General features: G+C 44.2%; 1 protein-coding gene across 2 annotated transcripts in view; it reads left to right on the top strand.

Annotated features, from left to right (window-relative positions):
• The window catches only part of LOC122654791 (serine/threonine-protein kinase 38-like), a 76,238-nt gene that overhangs the window by 9,793 nt on the left and 44,176 nt on the right, over nucleotides 1–22,269 (top strand). For both annotated transcript variants that reach the window (XM_043849040.1, XM_043849041.1), the window contains exon 7: nucleotides 1,626–1,710. In XM_043849040.1, coding sequence (XP_043704975.1) covers nucleotides 1,626–1,710 — 85 coding nt within the window. The remainder of the gene's footprint in view (nucleotides 1–1,625; nucleotides 1,711–22,269) is intronic.

Genomic DNA, 22,269 nt, shown 5'->3' with positions numbered 1-22,269 from the left:
GCATTGCACTCTCTATTTCACATCGAACTGGAAGTTTTGTGTATAAAAACTACTCACTTTCTTTAAATGTGAAGAATTCTGCAATTAGTGAGACCAGCTTCACTAACGGCAGATTCTTGCATACGTGTGAAGAACACCTCCATTTCCGTGCACTCCCCATTCCAATAAAACTAACTAGATTGTGGTGGAAATAAATGCTAGATCCTAGCATCTAAGGAATGAGATAGTTCTAGAAGCACAATAGACACTCAAACTCCTAATAGTAAATGTCGGTTTCTAAATCAGGTTGACTACTTGCAGAAAGTAGTTTCAATCCAAAGATCAAGGATTTAATGTCCAACAAGGTTCGAGGTTTCGGGCCTGTGTTCGGTCGAAACTGAAATTTCTGCTGAAGTTGGTATTTTTTGTTTGTTTGAAATTTCGAACTTGGGTTTAAGGGGCCATATGACCTAATTAGGTCATGAAACTATTTTAGGCCCTTTAAACACAGCGGAACCCTTAGATTTTTAAAAGTCACACCCAAAATGGTAGTTTGACACTTTGATGTCAGACCCTAAGTTGGTAGTGTACGCTGTATATATACAGTTACACACTGATATAGCCTATTCCACACAATCTTTAGTATTAGAACACATATAATTCAAGTAAAACAACTTAAATAAGAAATGGGAATGAAAAGACATAAAATTATAAACCATTTCATAAGTCATACATCTAACATTGTTTGTTACATAGAGTCAAATATATTGGAGTCAACATTCAATAATACAATCAACAAGTCTACTCTATGATCATCCTATAGGCAAATATATTGGAGAGATTTGGAATTTTGGATAAAATATGAAGAAAATGAGACTTCTGGAGCTTTCAGGGCAAAAGAGCACAATCCAGGCGAGAAAGGTCAAAATTTTGTCCCAACTCGTCGAAACCAGATATATAAAGCATGGAATGTACCATTTCAGCTCAACAAAAAGCACAACCAAATTTCGACCGAAACATTGTATGTTTTCTATACCGCATTGGGTTTTGACTTGGTGACTTGTGAAACCAAAAAAAAAAAAAAAAAAATCTCGTGAGATCTCGTACTATGATGTCCAATAAATAATGCCAATAGTGCCTGAGGATGCCAGTATAAAGCTAATGTCGTGGTCTCTGAATACTGTACAAAGGTGGCATTGCCAATGTCTTCTTTTCAGTATTTCATTGCTAGAATATACATAATTATACTCTAACAATTTCTTGGTTTAAACTTTTTCAACTGCATGATTGTTTCTTCTGATTCGGTGTTTATTTTGTCGTCTATAATTTTTATACTATCTTTGACAAAAAAAATAAAAAATAAAAGTAATTATATACTTGTTAACATAGAATGTGCATTTGGAGAGGGAGGGAGGGGGGGGGGGAGTTAGGAATTGCATTTGATAATGTGCATTCTTTTGTGCAAAAAATGCCAAAAGGTTAGGACTGTGACTCCAGTCCACCCCTCCCCGAGACCATGCAAAGTGGAGCTTGCTCTGGATTATGGCCCCTTTTTTAGTTTATTTTTTTACCCTTTTACCTTAACTAAATTACATGAGTGTTTTTTGTTTCTTTTTACCAACATTTATCCCATGGATGGGTTGCAGGTGGTCACTGGGTGCAATAATGTACGAGATGCTTGTTGGTTATCCCCCATTTTACGCTGATGATCCAATGACCACATGCAAAAAGGTGAATCGACTGTTTAGCCTTGTCTTTCTATGTCCTATGTTCATCAAGCAAATTCAGTTGATCTGATGCAATTTTCATGTCATATTATTGTACGTTGATGATGGAGTTACTTTATTTGTTCTATGTAGTCTAGCATTGCCAGTCCAAGCCTGGCTAAAAGAGGAGGGTTGGTGCATCAGGTTGGGTACTGCAAGCTGGCATCATAAAAACCAATAGCAAAACTTTTTAGCATGAAAAATCCTGAAGATTTGCCTTTTACATAAAATAGAGTAGAATGGTGTACCTAACCCAGACTGGTTTTGATAAGGCTTAGTTCATTTGAGATGAGTTGAGTTTAATACTGGCCTCATCATTATTTATCTGATTTTATTCTCTCTTGTTACTGTATTGATGGGTATTGTTATCTATCTGTTACAAAATAGAGAAATAGGAGAATGCTTGAATGATCGATATGATCAAACAAGCCATATATTTATATTATGAAGAGTTACACCCTAATGACAATAATACCCCCTAGCATAGCTGACATAGCTAGGCAGTACATAAACATAAAAATAAAGCAATAAAAAGACTAGAATACCCCCACGGTATTCTGGTTTACATTATTCAACACTCCTCAAGTTGGAGCAAAAATGTCAATCATGCCCAACTTGACCAAACTAGGAGGAAATAGCTTTCTAGTTAATCCCTTGGTGAAAATATCAGCAAGCTGATCAGCAGACTTCACAAAGGGAACACAAATCAGCCCTTCTTCCAATTTCTCCTTGATGAAATGCCTATCCACTTCAACATGCTTGATGTGATCATGCTGAACCAGGTTATGTGTAATGCTAATTGCAGCTTTGTTGTCACAGTACAACATCATAGGAAGACGAAGAGGAACACCAAGATCTTATAGCAAACCTTTGAGCCAAAGTAACTCGCAAATACCTTGTGCCATAGTACGAAATTCTGCTTCGACACTAGAACGAGCAACCATATTTTGCTTCTTGCTACGCCAAGTGACATGATTGCCACCTACAAAAGAACAATACCTAGAGATGGACTTGCGATCCGTAGAACGAGCCCAATCAACATCAGTGTATGCCTCCATAGGTGACTATGAGGAGACAGGAGAATGCCTTTTCCTGGAGCTGACTTCAGGTAGTGAAGGATACGAAGAACAACCTCCATATAGAAGAGTAGGATTATGCATAAATTGACTCATAGTAATCACAACAACAGCAATATCAAGACGTGTGTATGAGAGATGAATCAACTTCCCCACTAGTCTTTGGTACCGGCCTTTATCAACAGGTTCATCCTCTTTTTCCTTGAGACGAACAGTAGCATCCATAGGAGTATCTGAAGGGTGACATCCTAACAAACCGGTTTCAGCCAATAAATGTTGGACATACTTCCTTTGGGAGAGAAAGATGCCTTTAGAGGATCTGACAACCTCAATCCCAAGAAAGTACTGTAGCTTCCCTAGATCTTTAATCGCAAACTCCTGCCAAAAAGGTCTTCAACCGGCTGATCTCATCACCATCATTGCCAGTAACTGCTATGTCATCAACGTAGACTATAAGAACAGTGAGTTTTCCATCAACCCTCTTTATAAAGAGAGTGTGATCAGCATTACTCTACTTATAGACCACAGAAATCATGGCTTTATGGAACCGGCCAAACCATGCTCGAGGTGACTGCTTCAGCCCATAAAGTTTTTTTTTGCTAAAAGGTCAGCAAATTGTATTAAACTGTAGTATCAAAACTGTGTACAAAAGCCCTTACGGAAAGGGAGAGAGAACCTGGAAAAGGCGATTTTGTTAGACCACCTTCGGCAAAGCCATCAGCGGAGTGATAAAACCCTTAACAACCAAGCCAAAAAAAGGAAATCAAAGATAGAGAGACTCCTCCCACTTGCGGCAAAGGCCTCGCAGGAACAAAAACTCAAATACACTTAGCAAAATCTGAAAAAAAATCTTCCAGAGACGTCCCAATCTTGGCCATTAGCGATAAGCGATGGCGCAGAAGTCTAGAACTGGGAGCATTGAGCTTTGGCTGCATGGTTAGCTAAACAGTCAGCAACCACATTAGTTTCCCTAAAGCAGTGTGTAATTCGCCAGTTGATGCCGTTCGTGAGATGATCAATTGCTTGCCACTCTTGCCGAAAGTACCAAGGGATTCTCCTTTGGATAACAGAATAGACCACGCCCAAAGAATCGCATTCAATCCATATATTCTCCACCCCAATTTGAAATGCCTTTTTAATTCCCAGGAAGAATGCCGCAAATTCTGCCTTGTAGTTGGTATCCACTCCATTATAAGAAGCAAAACAACAGATCACCCTTCCCTTGCTATCTCTGAACACTCCCCCTGACCCCGAATGGCCTGGGTTCCCCAAAGAACTTCCATCAATATTGAGTTTGTGCAATCCTTGGGGGGGGGGGGGAGGATGCCAAAAAAGTTCAATGATTTTTTGCGCAGGTGCATTAGAGGTGCAAATCATCCACTTCTTAGAAAGAATTAGCTCCTAGGTATTGATAATGTGAGTTGGAACCAAAGAAGCAAAATTTACTTTATGGTATCCACTTCAGCTCATAAAGTGCACTCTTCAATTTACTCACTTAACCTTGGTTTTTGTCACAAGAGAACCCTGGTGGAATGTCCATATGCACCTCCTCATCCAGTTCTCCATTTAGGTAGGCATTCTTCGCATCCAACTGTTGCAGTTCCCATCCAAGATTGACTGCACAGGATAGCAAAACTCGAACAGTATTCAGCTTTACAACAAGGGCAATGGTCTCTTGGTAATCAATGCCGTATGTCTGAGTGAACCCCTTTGCCACGAGTCGTGCCTTGTACCTATCCACAGTGCCATCCACGTTCTGTTTCACCATAAACACCTACTTGCATCTAACAGTTCTCTTTCCAGGTGGAAGAATCACAAGCTCCCATGTGTTATTTTTTTTCAGGGCTTCCATTTCCTCCATCATTACTGCCTTCCACTTTCCATCTGATTGAGCTTCCTGCCAATTGTTAGGAATACGAACAGAAGAAAGAGAAGAAACAAAAGCACGAAAGGATGGTGAAAGGGAGTCATAAGAAACAACATGGGATATAGGATGCTTGGTGCAAGCCCTGACACCTTTGCGAAGAGCAATAGGTAAATCAGGAGAAGAAACATTACCAGGTGGAGACGCAGGTTCTGGAACCAGGTTCGGCAGTTGAATGGATACCGGTGCAACAGTGGATTGAAGCTGCTTCTGTTTCCTTGTATAAGTCTGCACATTAGATTCATTAATCCTCCTCTGATAGTCATTAATGGTTTTCTGGACTGGAGTTTGCTCCCCCTGAATAGGAATGTCAAAAACATCATCTGTGATGGTCTCCTCCTGTATAGGAACCTCTCCCCCTGAGGCAAAGGGAGGACTAGGAGTAGGAGGAACAGGAACAGATTCATTGTAAACAGACTGGAGGGAAGGTTCTATGGTCAACACATCTTTACTGACACTCTCCCCCTGAAGAGGTGGGGACACATAATAAGAAGCAGTCTCATGAAAAACAACATCTATACTGACCAATGTACATTTGGGAGGAGGATAATAGCACTTGTACTCCTTCTGGGTAGCAAAATATCCTAAGAAAATGCAGCGGAGACTACGGGGTTCAAGTTTACCAGGGGACCTAGTATCCTTGGCATAACAAACGCAGCCAAACACATTAGGGGGAACAATAAAGAAAAGAGAGCCAAGTAAGAGCTCGATAGGGGACTTGGAGTCAAGAACCCAACTGGGCAGCCTATTAATCAGGCTGATGGTTGCGCCACTCTCTCCGGCCACCCCTCCTCCCTCCACCACCTTTACCACCCCCTCCACTCAACCTCCCCCCGCCTCCTCCACCATTACTACTACCTCTCCTGCCCATGCAAACAATTGGGCAAACCACCTCTTCCACCGTGACTAATCCTCCTCAGCAACTTCCCTTCACTTTGTCCCACCTTCATCCGAAAATGGCGCTACTTTCGCCCACTGTCCAAACAACCTGCTAGCCCATGAAATCAATAAATGGAATGATTGTCTTGTAGGTCACTTCCTTGGGTCCAGACCCCCCTTCAATGTCGTCAAAGCTTCCCTCTCCAAGCAATGGAAAGCTCTTGGAAAATTAGACCTCTTCCTCCTTGATAATGGAGTTTTCATCTTTAAATTTTACTCCTCCGATGTCAAAGCTCGAGCCCTTGCCGGCGCCCCTTGGATGGTTGGTCCTAAACCAATTTTCCTTCACCAATGGACTCCATTCATTCAGCTCCACAAGGTCGACCTCAACACCATTGCCTTGTGGATCACCCTCCCTGGTCTTCCACTGCACTATTGGAGCCAAGAGTGTCTCAGCTGGCTTGGCTCGGTCATTGGTGTTCCGCTCTATTCGGATGATCGCACTTCCAAGATGCTCCGACTCTCATTCGCCCATATCTGCATCGACATATCTGCTGCTTGCTCCCCTCCCTCCTCCATTACCATTGTGGAGGATGATGGTTTCAGCTTCGAACAGCCTGTGAAATATGACTGGTTGCCGCCTTATTGCATTCATTGTACAGTCTTTGGCCACCCTTCCTTGGCCTGCTCAGGGAAAGCCCTCGCTGTTCCACTCGGTGATACCCCTGAAATTACCGTTTAGACTGAAGCTACACCTACAGCCCCTGCCTCGACTGAAGTTGTCTCGCCTGTTGATCCTACTGTCGCCTCGCACATCTCTGATGATCCCGCAATTCCGCTGCTTCCTCCTTCCGATGACCATGATTCTCGGGGAAGATCCACCATCCGCTGCTGCAACTCCTCCCGCCGGCGATGACCATGATTCTCGGGGAAGACCATGCTCGCCTCTAGAGATTTCGTCAGGTTTGCCATCGCCCCCCCCAACAACCCCTTTCCCCTTTTTGCAGGTCCCCTCCCCTTCCACCTTTTCCTTATTCCCAACTACCCCCCTTGCTTCCTAATCCCCCCTCCTTTCACCCCCTGGCCCCACTCTCTCATCTGCTGCCATGTATCCTCTCAACTTAAGTTCCAGCATTATAACCACTTCCCCTTTACTTCTTGGCCCACCTGCTTTTGGGGCCTCAAATTCGTCACAATCCCCTTTATCACCCTTCAGGCCCATCCCCGCTCAAGCCCATTTACCCTATTCCACCACCCCCTCTCCTTGGCCCACCAGTCCCAAAGACCTTTCAACCTCCACTTATACCTCCCCTTCTAGGCCCATCTGTCCCTATCCCCTCAAGCCCACCCGTTCCACTAAAGCCACCAATTCCAAAGCCCTTATTACCTCTACTAAACCCATACCTATTAAGCCCACCCATTCGTCCAAAGCCATCTATTCCAAAGCCCATAAAACCTCCTCTAAACCCATCCCCCTTAAGCCCACCCACTCCAACCTTCGTGCTTCCTTCCCTTCTCAACCGAACCCTCCTCCCCCCTTCAAACCTTATTTTGCCTACAACCTCCCCATCATTACCCCCCAGCTCATCTCCTCCTAGCCCATCTCCCTGTTTCACCTACCCGGCCTCTCTTAACCCGGTCCACTTCTGATTCCCTCTTCCCCTCCCCTCCTGAGGACCCCCCTCTTGCTCCTCTAGATATCCCGATTCCTTTGCCTGTACCCGCAGTTCGCTCCCCCAGCCCCTTGGTCTTTCTAGACCCTCCCCCCCTTGGCGCCCTTATGTTCGCAACCCGGCTATTGTCTTCTCCCGTAGACGATACCGGAGTGTCCCCCCTAGGCCCTCCCTGTCCCTTACCCTCTAGTCATGTCCGCTGGTTTCATTTGGAACGTTAGGGGCCTTAATTCCCTAGCCAAGCACCATGAAATTAGATCGTTCATCAATGCCTCTCACTCTTCTTTTTGCGCTCTTCTGGAGACCCGAGTCCTCCAAGAGAATTCCGCCCGTATAGTTGCTTTTATAGCTCCATCTTGGTCCTTGCTTTCTAATTACACCCACTCCCCCAATGGCTGTATTTGGATCCTCTGGAACCCCTCCAAAATCCATATTTCCATCTCTCACTCCTCCTCCCAACTCCTTTACATCCATCTCTCTTTCCTTAACTCCCCCTCCTCCATCTTCCTCACCGTGGTCTATGCTCACAATTTGGCTGCTGATCGTCTAGCCCTCTGAAATGACCTCTCTCTCCTCAAATCTGGGATTAACTCCCTCCCTTGAGGTGTGGGCGGTGATTTCAATGTGGTTAGATTCCAATCTGAAAAATTTGGAGGCCGCCCCATTGACCTCCCCTTTGTCAACTACTTCAATGATTGCATTGAGACCTTGGTCTTGACGACCTTCGGTGGTCTTGGTCTCCTCTTACTTGGCACAATAGAATGATTGGCCCTGAGCTGGTTGCTTGTAAGCTCAACCGCCTTCTCATTAATGACTCCTGGCTCTCTACCTTTCCTCACTCCCATGCCACCTTCCACCCTCAGGGCTTATCCGACCACTGTCCTTGCCACATTCTCATCCCGCCCTATTCTTCTTTTGACCCTAAGCCTTTCAAATTTTTCGACATGTGGTCCTCCCATGCCGATTTCCAAACCACCGTTCTTCAAGCCTGGCGCCCGCCCGTCCATTACCCCTCCCTTCCCCTCCTTGCCTTCGCCTCCAAGCTCCGTCGCACCAAAGCGGCCCTCAAGCATTGGAATCTCTCCACTTTTGGCAACATTCCTTCACGCCTCTCTTCCTGCCGTTCAGAGTTAGCCCGTATCCAGTCTTCCCTCCAACAAGATCCCTCTCTTCAAGATCTTGCTTTGGAGGGGAAAAAGCTTTCCAAGGAGCTCACTTCTCTCTCCCTCCTTAAAGAAAGTTTTCTGTGCCAAAAATCCAGAATCAAGTGGCTTGAGTTGGGAGATTCGAATACTGCCTTCTTCCATCGCTCCTTGCGAGCCAGGCTTAGTTCCAACTCTATCACCTAACTCATCTCTTCTGATGGAACCCCTATTTCCTCAGTTGACGGGATCAAGGCCGAAGCTGCCTCCTTCTTCTCTTCTCTTTTCAATCCCTCTTCTCACCCTGTCTCTACCCTTCGCCCTAATCTCAACAACAAATTTGTTCCCCCTTCTCTTTTTGATTTCCTTCTGTCTATCCCCTCGGATGACGAAATCTCTAGTGCCATTCTCTCCCATAAAGCTAACATAGCCCCTGGTCTTGATGGCTTTAGTATGGGTTTCTTTCTCAGCTGCTGGGACTCGATCAAAGGAGAACTCTTCAAAGCCATCCGGAGTTTCTTCTTCAAACCCAGTCAACTTACCCAGATCAATCAAACTTTCCTGTGTCTCATTCCCAAACTGGATGGAGCCTCCTCCTTGTCTGATTTCAGACCCATCTCATTGTGTAACCTCCTCTACAAGTTCATCGCAAAGATCCTCGCCAATAGGATCCAGCGAGTCATCCCTGATCTGGTCAGCCCTAATCAATCCGCGTTCTTCTCGGGCCGGAGCATAGCGGACAATATCATCCTCTGCTCTGAGATTGTTCGTGGTTTCGATCGCAAATCCCATTCCCCTGCTGCTCTCATGAAGATTGATCTGCACAAAGCTTTTGATTCCATCAAATGGGACTTCATCTGCAACGTGCTCACTCAAATGGGCTTCCCTAGTGCTTTTGTGCGCTGGATTCATGCTTGCATCTCCTCCCCCTCCTACTCTGTTCTTGTCAATGGCTCTGCTGCCGGGTTTTTCAAGTCCTCGGTTGGCATCCGCCAAGGATGCCCCCTCTCCCCCTTCCTTTTTTCTCTCTCCCTTGAAGTCCTCTCTAGGAGCCTCTAATCCAAAACTGATCTCCATCTCATTTCCCCCATTCCCAAATGCAAGCACATCAACCTTACTCACCTGGCCTTCGCTGATGATCTGATGATTTTCTCCAAGGCCGCCCCCTCCTCTATTGCTGCCATCAAGGCTTCTTTCTGCCTTTTTGAGGACCTTTCTAGGCTCCGTATCAACCTCTTTAAATCCAAACTCTTCCTCGTTGGGATTTCCGAGTCTGACCCGTCTCACTGGCTTTTCTCTAGGCTCCCTTCCTGTAAAATACCTTGGCCTGCCGCTCATCCCCGCCAGGCTCTCCAGCCATCATTGCACCCCCATGCTTGATAATATCCGCAAGCGCCTCCAGCTCTGGAAAGGCAGACTCTTATCCTATGCGGATAGGCTTGAATGTATCAGATCGGTCCTCCAATCTTCCTACATTTACTGGTGTGGCATCTTCGCCATCCCTAAAGCCATCATCAAAGCTATTGAGAGCCTCTTCTGTGCTTTCCTTTGGAAAGGGAAAGAAACCTCTAAATTCCTGCATCCAATCAGCTGGAAATCCGTCTGTCTTCCCAAAGCAGAAGGAGGCCTAGGCATTTGCCGCATTCAGGACTCCAACATTGCTGGAATCTTCAAACTCATTTGGAAAATCTCATCCAAGCAAGATTCCATCTGGGTCCACTAGGTCTACTCCCATCTTCTTAAGAACGAGTCCATTTGGACTGCTCCTCTTCGCCCTGATGCGTCTTGGGTTTGGCGAAAGATCCTCCTTCTCCGGCCTCTTGCCCTTTCAGCCACCTCCACCGCCATTGTTAATGGCTCCTCTACCTCTCTCTGGCTTGACCCCTGGCATCCCTTAGGCATCCTTTACAATGTCTTAGGCCCTAGAGGCTAGAGCTGTCTACTCCTCTGGCATCCCCAAATCTGCCCCCTGTCCCTCATCATATCGTTTGGTTCCTGGTCCCCTCCCTCTCCCCTTCCCTCTATCCTATCCCAAATTTGGCCTACCCTCCCCCCCCCCCCCATTAACCTCCCCACTCCCACCACTAGGGACAAGGCAATTTGGCTCCCCTCCCCCTCTGGTCGCTTTACCACTAGTTCAGCTTGAAACCTTGTCCGTAACCCTTCCGCCCCCGTCCCCTAGCATAACCTAGTTTGGTTCAAAGGCTCAATCCCTCGCCATAGCCTTACAGCCTGGAGATTGCTTCACCTTTGCCTTCCTACCCAAGCCTTTCTCCTGCACCGTCACATCCCTGTCCATCCCTCTTGCACCTTTTGCTGGAACGGTTTTGAGGACACTGCTCATCTCTTCTTTGCTTACCCCTTTTCTTCTACCATCTGGAAAAAAACCCTTTCTTCCGTCTGGTACCAAAGCAGGAGACACCTTCCATTTGATCGAGAACGCATCTGGTTGACCAAAGCTTTTAAAGGCAGCACCATCTGTGATAGTATTGGCAAACTTGTTTTTGGCTCTGTTGTCCATCATATTTGGATGGAGAAGGAATCTTAGGAGATGGACTTCCAAATCTAGATTTTTCGTCTTGATTTGGAAAGACATCTCCTTCGAAGTTTCCTCTAAGATCAGCACTATCCCTCACCGTTCATTCTTAGACACTCCAAGGAACAGGCACATTGTTGTTACCTGGGGTCTGGATAGTAGTTTGTTGCGGTCCCCTTCTAGTTTAAGGAGGACTTGACTCTTTTCTCTCCCCCCCCCCCCTTTTTTCTCCTTGTACATTCCCCCCCCCCTTCTCTTTTCCTCCAGCCCCCTTCTGGGGTTTGGTAATATATACTTATTCACCAAAAAACCAAATAGGCTGTAGTGAGGACAACATCTCTACAATAAAAGGAAGGAACATTGCGGGCAAACATAAGGGCCCTAGCCACCTCCAAGAGATGGCGGTTTTTTCTCTCAGCCACACCATTTTGGGCTGGAGTATTAACACATCTGGTCTAATGTAAGATCCCATGGGCAGCAAGGTATCTCTGGAACTGACCTTCCGTATACTCTGTCCCATTGTCACTTCTCAAGACCTGGAGAGTGGCATTGAATTTGGTCTGAACCATTTTGTGAAAATGGTGAAAACAAGAAAAAACTTCAGTTTGGGGGTGCAAGAGGTAGACCTAAGTGAACCTGGAATAACAATCTATAAAAGTGACATACCACTGATGACCAGAAAGGGAAGCTTTTCTACTAGGACCCCACACATCAGTATGAACCAATTGAAATAAGGAAGAAGATCTTTTAGTAGAAATTGGATAATTTGAACGTGTCTGTTTGGCCAAGACACAGGGCTCACAAAAAAAATCTTCCTTATCACAACTTTTAACTAATGCTGGAAATAAATGGGGTAGAGTTCCTAATGGGGGAATTCCTAGTCTAGAATGCCATTGATGTAATTCAGAGGAGAAAGATGCAAGGTGACAGAGCCGAGAAGGTAATACTTGCGTAGCAAGAGGGTCTCCATCAAGCAGGTACAGTCCACCATGCACTTTACCCGACCCAATCGTCTTCCCCCATTCCAGTTCCTGAAAAACACAATGGGTAGAAAAAAATGTCACTTTACAATTCAGATTTTTAGTAATACTACTAATAGAAAGAAGATTAGTTGTGAAATTGGGAATATACAATACAGAAGACAAGGTAAGAGATGGGGAACAGCTAATGGACCCTTTCCCTGAAATGGATGAGAGGGATCCATCAACTATTTTTACTTTATCCTTGCCAGAAGTAGGGGAATAGGTGTGACAAAGGCTAGAAGAACCTGTCATGTGATCAATGCACCGGAGTCGATAATTGATACGAGCTTGGAAGAACTCAACCCAATAAACCGGCTTACAAGGTGAGGGAACCCAAGAACTTATCAACTCAGATCAAGTTTCCCATACAACCGATGTGGGATAAATGTGATTATGACATTCCACCACGCTCCGCAGGCCCGGCGCCCACGCGGGCTGGCTTTGCACTAGCTACTAGTCTCAGCCGAACATTGCAATATCGACGTCACCACCCACGCCGCACGATTGGACCTGAGAGACATGGTGCTAGCTCTGATACCATTGATACGAGCTTGGAAGAACTCAACCCGATAAACCGGCTTACAAGGTGAGGGAACCCAAGAACTTATTAACCCAGATCAAGTTTCCCATACAACCGATGTGGGATAAATGTGATCGTAACATTAATCCATGGAGTGGAGACAACCGATGCTCAATGACCAGCAAAGAAAATACCTGAACGAGCAAAGTGGGAATTTGAGGGATTGGAGTAACCAGCAGCAGATGTAGTAGAGGCAGCGGAGGTCTGTAAATACGCCCGAGAGCCTGAAATTCTTCCTTGGAAAAAACAGTTTCAGTAGTGGGGGTTGTAGCTACACTTTCAGTGTGATTGGCCTTGTTTTTAGTCTTAGCACGACCATGTTTGGCTTCAAAATCAGCGGGTTTCCCATGCAATTTCCAGTACTGAGCCTTAGTATGATATGGTTTGTTGCAATATTCACACTTCACAGGCTCTTTTGCTGAAGCAGCAGATGCAGAAGCAGTACTCTCTGAAGTAGGAATAGGGCTGGAGTCTGCAGCAGCCTATAAAGCTGATCTCTCAACCGTAGGGGTCAACATCATAGCAGCCTGACGTGTTTCTTCACTGTGAACTTAAGAAAAGGTCTCCTCCAATATGGGGAAAGGAACCCTACCAAGAACTTGCACACGAATGGGATCATAATCAGCATTAAGGCCAGCCAAAAAATCATACACTCGAAATTTGGAATATCTAATCCAGAATACCGTGGGGGTATTCTGGTCTTTTTGGGGTAGTTTTATCCTTCTTATGTTATTAAGTGTAAGTGGGCTATGTGGGTTTTAGTCCCACATCGCCTAGTTTAGTCTCTTTGTAATTTCTCCTCTATTATAAATAGAGGGGCTTACCTATCAATGAATACAACACATTATTTTCTCTCATTCTCTCATTCTCTCATTCTAACCCACGATTCTGCCAACATGGTATCAGAGCAGGTCTAATCTAGGTTAGAAAAAGAGAGGGAAAAAAAAAAACCTTCTTCTCTTCAATCGCCTTCTCCCACCTTTCTCTCTCTCTCGGCTTCTCCTTCTTCTGTTTTTTTTCTTCTTCTCATCCTTGTAAGGGGGCAGCACTATTGAGGTAATCAAAGCATCCAATGATTTAGTTGCTGCCCTCCTCCCATACTACCTTTTTTTATTAAAAATTCTGTTCGAAATCTGCTGGAACCATACCTGCGATATTGGAGCTTTCCAGAATTTTTCGGACATCTGATTTCTATCACTAAAGATGGCTGATCCTCCATTGTTAGAGACTCTTATGCACCCTTTTCCAGCCCCTTTCTACCCTATTCCATTGTCCTCCTTCCCTTTTTTCTTTTTCTCCATTATTCATTAACCTTTCCAGCCCCTACCCCAATCGATCTCAACTTGTCAGGGTTTTTCAAACCTTGACTCCAATTGATTTTAGGGTTTCCCTTTTTAGATGCAGCTGATTTTAGGGGGGTGATTCCCTACTACTACAAACCCTACTCGGCCTAAGTTTGGACCCTTTCTGATGGCTGGATTTGTTTTTACAACAAAAACTTTCTTAACTTGCTAATTTGGTTACCTGCTAAAAATCCTGACAATACTCTGACTCCAATCGAAATTAGGGTTACAGGTTTCATCTGTTGCTGATTTTTGGAGGGCTGATTACTTCCATTACTAGGACCACTCGACCTCAATCTTGCACCTATCCAAGTGTTAGCTATATGGCCAGAATACCATGGGGGTATTCTTGTCCTCTTTTTTTTGTTATTTTATTTATTTCGTACATGTGGTTTAGTCCCACATTGCTATTGTACAATTGTTTCATTCTTCATTATGATTATAAATAAAGATGTGCTTGGGATGACTAAACCATCCAAGCATTCATTCTCTAATCCTATTCTGTTAACATGGTATCAAAGCAGAATTCGAATTAGGGACCCCCCCTTCTCTTCCTTTCTCGAATTCAGCCTCCTCCCCTCTCATTCGCAAGTTTTTTTCTTCTCCTTTCCCCTTGTTCTTCATTCACCCCTATTAGGGCAGCACTGATGAGGTGATCAATAGATCCAGTGGCTGCCCTCCATTACCTCATTCTATGATCAAGTTATTTGATCGATAGGGACAATTTCAGCTCCAGTTGCTGCCTAAGATATTTGAAGATTCTGTTTTTTTGTGGACTGCTCTCACTCCCTTCCAAGGAAGCAATCTACATCATTGAAGACTCAAGAACTGCAGCAGTGTTTACTATTCTGGATTAGTTCCTATCTTCACCAAGTTTGAAGACATCCTAGATCGATTATTCTTCCACCAAATCAGGGTTTGCAGGTTCTTGTTGCAGCTGATATTTGGCAGAGTGATTCAACATTACTAGAGCACCACTCGATCCTAGTTTCAGCTCCATTTGCTGAGATTTTGCTCTTCTTCTTCCCTACATCGATCTCATCAATTTCAGGGTTTTGGAAAAAACCCTGTAAAAACCGATCTAAGGGATTTACTTGGCTACTGTTGCTGATTTTTGGAGACCATTGTTCTACCACTACCAGCAGGCTCTTCTCCAATTTTAGCCCTTAACTTGGAGGATTTCTTGGGTTTTTCTTCACAACAGCCCCCTTCTGCGATTTGGGCTTCTCTACTGTCTTCATGGGTGACTCTGTAGATTCGACTGCTACTTCTGTTGGTGATGGAACCAGCAAGCCAGATTATCACACTTTTTTTCCAAATCCAATCAAGTTGGATGGCAGTAATTATTTGCTTTGGTCTAGGTCTGCATCCTTTGCCATTACTGGCCGTGGCCTTACGGGTCATATTAGGGGCACTACTTAATGTAGTCCTAGATAGGTAGGAGACCTACTAGGAGCCAAACAACATGATCAAATAACAAAAGGGGCTGCTGGTTCGAATGGACCAAGGTTCGAAAACTCGCGAGATCTCGGATTTTTGAAATCTCGAGACGAGATTGCCTGCGAGTCTCAAAAGTGCAATATCTCGGCGAGATCTCGCCGAGATCTCGGATCTCGGTTTCAACCCGTTATTTTAACCCACCTACCACTTAAATACCTTACCTAATTGGACAAAACTCGACATATCTCGGCGAGATCTCGGATCTCGGGTCCAGATCTTGGGTTGACCCAAAGTTGAGGCTTCGAGTTGAAAAAAAAAAAAATGCACCAACTCGGCGAGATCTCGACGAGATCTCGACTCGACTCGGTTTTTCCAAGAGTCGAGTTGGCACCGAGACCCGAGTTTTAGTACCTTGGAATGGACAGCACTAGGATTTAGGTCAATTCTAGGGTTTAGGATGGGAATTTGGGAATGGGTCTTATATGGCTTTAATGGGCAGGTCTAGGGGGTCAATATGGTATAAAAATAATAGGATTTGGGAAGGTTTTAAAATTCTGCAATTCTGGACAGAATTGAGTTGCAGATTTTAGGTTTAATGGAGTGGGGGAATGGAGGGGTTGTAGTGGAGACTAAGGGCTGTGTTTAAGGTCGAGTGTAGGGAGAGGTGTGGAGAATATAGGCTGGAAGTATGGTTCGAAATTGATGGCCAGATCTGTAGTTATGAGGGAGTCCTAGTTGAGGTAGGAGTTGCAGGTTTAATGGAAATTAGGGTTTGATGGATGGAGGGGTGTGTGGATTAGGTTAGAGGATGAAGAGGGGAAGGATATATGTAGGAAACTAAGATTACTTACTAGTTTGATCTCCTTCAAAAGCAGCAGCAGCAGCTTGAAGAAGCTCGATTGAATAAGAAGAAAGACCTCCCGATCTACAAGATGCAAGGAGTCGATCAGAGTCCACCAATCCCTTCACCTTGATATTACTCACAAGGCACACTCACGATGGAGCAAAGGTAGCAACAAAGGCAGCAAGCATAAAGCTGAGTTTTTATTAATCAAAATTCGTCTGTAATGCTGGCCTCCCTTACAAACTTATATAGAAGACTCACAAATAGACTTAGACACTAAAAAAGAATGGCTTAACCCTATCCCTAACCTATTAGGCAACTTAAACTAACTAGGAAACTAAAATACTAAAAGAAATAGACTCAAAACATGGCTGGACTTATAAAGTCCTAATCCAGCCCAACTTACATCACATGACCACTTAACCAAGTCACATGATCACTTAAATTGAACCAATTGGATGCAATCAATTTGAACCGGTTCAATTAAAAAACATAAAAATAAACTAAGTATTTGGGCTAATCCCGTATGCAACCTATATACCCATATTTTAGGCCCATAAAAATGGCTTATTCCGTTAGAAACCCATGGGATCAAAGGCCCAACATGTATGTAACCCAACCCTAGACTTATTCCCAATGAAACAAGCCCTATTTGGTGATGAATCTGCATCACTACTGTTATGCCCACTGAGGTTGGAGCTGCTCAAGATAAGTGGCTTGCCAACAATGAAGTTCTTATGTCCTACCTAATTGGTTCTATGACTACAGATCTGCAGCACAATTTTCTTCTCCTTGACACAGCCTCGGAAATTTGGGCTGCTTGCAAGGAAACTTACGGATAGCTTGGCAATGATGCCCAGGTTTATGAACTCAGGAAGAAGGTCATTCACACTACTCAGGGGGAGTTGACAGTCTCCAAGTACTATGCTACTTTGCGTAGCCTTTGGCAGCAACTGGACCACTTTTCTGACTTTCACCCAAGTACAACTGCTGATATTACTTCTTACAAACAACATATGGACAAGATCAGTCTATGATTTTTTGGCAGGTTTGAATGTCGAGTATGATCAGATTCGGGTTCAGGTGTTGGGTCATAAGCCATTTCCCACACTTGAACAGTCCTATGCCCTGGGCTCCTCTGAAGAAAACCGTAGGGCTGCCATGTTGCACCCTCCTATTAATGACTGATCGGCACTCCAGGCTGCTGCCCCTGCCACTCCTGCACCTAGTGGCACTGCTTCTCTTGGTGATTTTACTACTGGGTCTGTTGTTTGTGAGTACTGTCACAAACCTTACCGCACCAAAGAGAAGTGTTGGAAACTTCATGGAAACCGGCTGACTTTGAAGCTAAAAGGGCTGCCAAGACCAAGACAAAGACTAAAACCAAGGCCCATCAGACCGAGATTGTTACTGCGGCCCCTGTTACTGACCCTGGTCTATCCCAGGATGATCTACAGGCACTCCTTCGTATGCTGAGGTCTTCCGCTGCTACTGCCTCTACTACATCAGCTACTGCCAATTCTTCTGCTACTTCAGGTTCCCACTTTGCCCGGTCAGGTATTCCATTTGGGGGTCATTGTGCTTCTGTAGCTTCACATCCTTGGATCATAGATTCTGGGGCTATAGATCATATGACCGGTTCCTTTGGTTTGTTTCATAGATAATCTCCTACTTCTGGGAAAGACAAGGTCAAGGTAGCTGATTGTTCCCTTTCTTCTATATCTGGAAAAGGAATCATCAACTACATTTCCTCTCTTCCATTAACTTCTGTTTTGCATATTCCTAATTTTACTACTAACCTTCTTTCCATTAGTAGTATTACTCGTGATCTTAACTGCAAAGTCACTTTCTTTCCTTCTCATTGTGTGTTTCAGGATCTGGACTCTGGGAGGACGATTGGATTGGGTAAAGTGCACGGTGGGCTGTACCTGCTTGATGATGGTCGCTTCTCTCCACCACCATTGCCTTCTCCACTACACCAGAACTCCATGGTCTCTTCTCAACTCTACCAGTGGCACTCTAGGTTAGGTCACCCCCCTTTAGGAATTTTAGCACATTTATTTCTTAGTTTGATTACCCTTCGTACTAAGGATGACTTTTTTTGTGAGGCGTGTGTTCTGGCCAAACAGACACGTTCAAATTATCCTATTTTAAATAAAAGGAGTTCTTCTTGCTTTCAATTAGTGCACTCTGATGTTTGGGGCCCTAATCGTAAACCCTCTATTTCTGGTCATCGGTGGTTTGTCTCTTTCATTGATTGTCATTCTAGGCACACATGGGTGTATCTTTTGCACACAAAAAATCAGGTTTTTTCATGTTTTCAGCACTTTCGTAAAATGGTCCAAACTCAGTTCTAGGCTACTCTCAAAATATTGAGAAGTAATAATGGGACAGAGAATAAAGAATCACAATTTCAAAAATATTTGACTGACCATGGAATCATTCATCAAACAAGTTGTGTTGATACCCCTGCCCAGAATGGTGTAGCAGAAAGGAAAAACTGCTACTTGCTAGAAATGGCCAGAGCTTTGATGTTTGCGAAAAATGTCCCATCTCAATGTTGGGGGGATGCGGTTCTTACGGCGGCCTATCTCATCAATAGGCTGCCCTCTAGGGTACTTAACTCCCGTAGTCCCTCTGATATTTTGGTTGGTAATTCCTCCTTTATTGTACCTCCCAAGGTGTTTGGTTGTGTGTGTTATGCTAGAGATACCAAATCTCCAGGCAAACTTGAACCTCGGGGGCTCCGTTGTATTTTCTTGGGTTATTCTCCAACCCAGAAAGGCTATAAATGCTACCATCCCCCTTCCCGCCGTGCCGTGGTTAGTATGGATGTTATTTTCTATGAGTCCCTTTCTTATTATTCTTCTCCACCTCTTCAGGGGGAGAGTGCTGGTGAAGATGTGGCTTTTGAAATTCTTTTACCTGAGGTACCTCTGGCTGCTGCCCAGCCATCTTTACCACCCTCGGCTGCTGTCCTGCCCCCTTTACCACCCACGGCTGCTGCCCAACCCTTTTTGGATGCTTCCCATTCAACTTTGGATGCTTCCCATCCAACTTTGGATGCTGCCCATCCTACTTTGGAGATTGCCCAACAACCTCTAGCTGTTCCTCCCTCACCTAATGGGAATCCTTTACAGGGGGAGACCATAGAAAATAGTGTTGTTAATATTCCTATTCAGGGAGAGCTGACTCCAGTTCAGGGAACTATTGGTGAATTTCAGAAGAGAATTGACAATTGCAACATGATCACCTATACAAGGGGTAGATCCACCAAAGGGCAGTTGCATCCCACTGTAGCAACAGTACCCATCCAATTGCCGGCTCCAGACACAGATCCTACATCTCCTGATAATCCATCTCCTTCCGACCTACCTATTGCACTTCGCAAAGGTACTAGGACTTGCACTTTACATCCCATATCTCATTTTGTTTCTTATAACTCTCTTTCTCCCTCTTTTCGTGCATTTGTATCTTCTCTTTCCTCTATCTCGATTCCTAGAAATTGGCAGGAAGCATCTACAGATGGAAAGTGGAAGGTAGCAATGTTGGAAGAAATGAGAGCACTACACAAAAATAATACGTGGGATCTTATGGCTCTTCCTCCAGGAAAAAAACCAGTGGGATGTAGATGGGTCTTCGTAGTTAAACAAAAAGCTGATGGCTCGGTGGATAGGTATAAGGCACGTCTGGTTGCAAAGGGGTTCACTTAGACTTATGGAGTTGACTATCTGGAGACCTTTGCACCAGTGGCAAAGCTCAACACCGTCAGGGTGTTATTATCTTGTGCTGCGAATCTTGGGTAGGATCTTCAGCAGTTAGATGTCAAAAATGCCTTCCTCCATGGAGAGCTTGAGGAGGAGGTATATATGGACATTCCACTAGGTTTTTCTGATGACAGGACTAAGGGTAGGGTTTGTAAATTGAAGCGTGCCCTTTATGGTTTGAAGCAGTCACCTAGGGCCTAGTTTGGCAGATTTCATAAGGCTATGATTTCAGCAGGTTACAAGCAGAGCAATGCTGATCACACTTTGTTTATCAGACGGCTTGGTAACAAGGTTACTCTTCTCATAGTCTATGTGGATGATATTGTGGTCACGGGTAATGATGATGCTGCAATCAGGGATTTGAAATTTCTTCTTGGCCGTGAGTTTGAGGTCAAAGATCTTGGTCCCCTAAAATATTTTCTAGGGATAGAAGATCTTCAAAGGGCATCTTTCTTTCTCAAAGAAAATATGTCCTTGATCTATTGACTGAGACAGGGCTACTTGGCTGTCATCCTTCAGATACTCCTATGGAAGCTACTACAAAACTTAGGGAGAAAGAGGGTGAGCCTGTTGACAAGGGTGCTTATCAGCGGTTAGTGGGCAAACTAATCTACCTTTCTCACACACACCCTGACATTGTAGTTGCTGTAAGTTTGGTGAGTCAGTTCATGTATGATCCCTATTCCTCTCATATGGATGCAGTCCGTCGTATTTTGAGGTATTTGAAGTCTGCTTCGGGAAAGGGAATCCTTCTATCTCCCAATGGTCACTTGAAGATTGAAGCCTATACTGATGCCGATTGGGCTGGTTCTGCTGACTGGAAATCTATCTTTGGCTACTGTTCCTTTGTGGGTGGGAACCTTGTCACATGGCGTAGCAAAAAGCAGAATGTTGTGGCAAGGTCTAGTCCTGAAGCCGAGTTCCGTGCAATGGCACAAGGAATTTGTGAACTTCTGTGGCTTAGATGATTATTGCAGGATATTGGTGTTGTTGTCCATCTTCCTATGATGCTTTATTGTGACAATAAAGCCGCCATTAGCATTGCTCATAACCCTGTCTAGCATGATCATACTAAACACGTGGAGGTTGACCGTCATTTCATCAAGGAGAAGCTTGAAGCCGGCCTCATTTGTGTTCCCTTTGTGAAGTCCACTGATCAACTGGCTGATGTGTTCACTAAGGGGCTGAGTAGCAAGCTGTTTCATCCTATCTTAGTCAAGTTGGGCATGCATGATATATATGCACCAACTTGAGGGGGAGTGTTAGCTATATGGCCAGAATTCCGTTGGGGTATTCTGGTCCTCTTTCTTTTATTATTTTATTTATTTCGTGCATGTGGTTTAGTCCCACATTGCTAATGTACAATTGTTTCATTCTTCATTATGATTATAAATAAAGATGTGCTTGGGATGACTAAACCATCCAAGCATTCATTCTCTAATCCTATTCTGTTAATACCAAGTTTTCTAGATGACCCCTCCCCAATCGATCTCTATTTTTCAGGATTTTCCAAAACCCTGACATTAATCGATTTTTTTGGGTTAGGGTTACCTGCTGCTTTTGGAGTTTTTGGAGGTGTTTCTACCATCAAGAGAGGCAATCTACTTCAATTATTCATGGCTTAAAGAAGTATCTTACCTAAGATAGCTGCTGCCCTATTTTTTCTGCACTTTTTGTTGTTCCTCCCACTTGAAAATCAAGTCTCAAATCCTACAAGAGATTGGGTGTCTGTATTGGAGATCCATTCTAGCAGCTGTGGACAGCACCTATGCCAAGAAATCATCACACTTGACAAATATCAACAGGTTTTTGAAGTCCCCTTCCCCTAATCGATCTCAATTTCAAGGTTTTCCAAAATCCTGATAAAAATCGATTTTAGGGTTAGGGTTGTCCTATCAAGCTAATTTTTTGAGGAGAGTCTTATACATATTAGAGGAATATTCAACCCAAATTTCAGCCTCATTCTTGGAGTTTTTTTGAAAAAAAATTCAGGTTCACACTTATGGCTGGATTTCTTCAATTATCAACTTATTTTTTATTGGTTCCTATGTGGCTGGCTGCTTCAACTACCTATGGCTCTGTCAGATTATTCATCTTGAATTTGCTGGTTCTATTGAGTTGTACTACATACCTTGCTGGTTCTATTGATTAGCTTCTGTAAGCATGACTGGTTGACATGTTATTGCTACCTTTATGTGGACTACTGCTGCCCTATTATTGAGACCGAGTATCTTACTATTGGAGATCAAATTTCTTTCATTATTGAAGACTCGAATCTACTACCCTGGAGATCAGCTT

The sequence above is a fragment of the Telopea speciosissima genome, chromosome 3 (assembly GCF_018873765.1).
Source record: "Telopea speciosissima isolate NSW1024214 ecotype Mountain lineage chromosome 3, Tspe_v1, whole genome shotgun sequence".
Lineage (NCBI taxonomy): Eukaryota > Viridiplantae > Streptophyta > Magnoliopsida > Proteales > Proteaceae > Telopea > Telopea speciosissima.
This window is presented reverse-complemented; position numbering and strand designations above follow the sequence as displayed.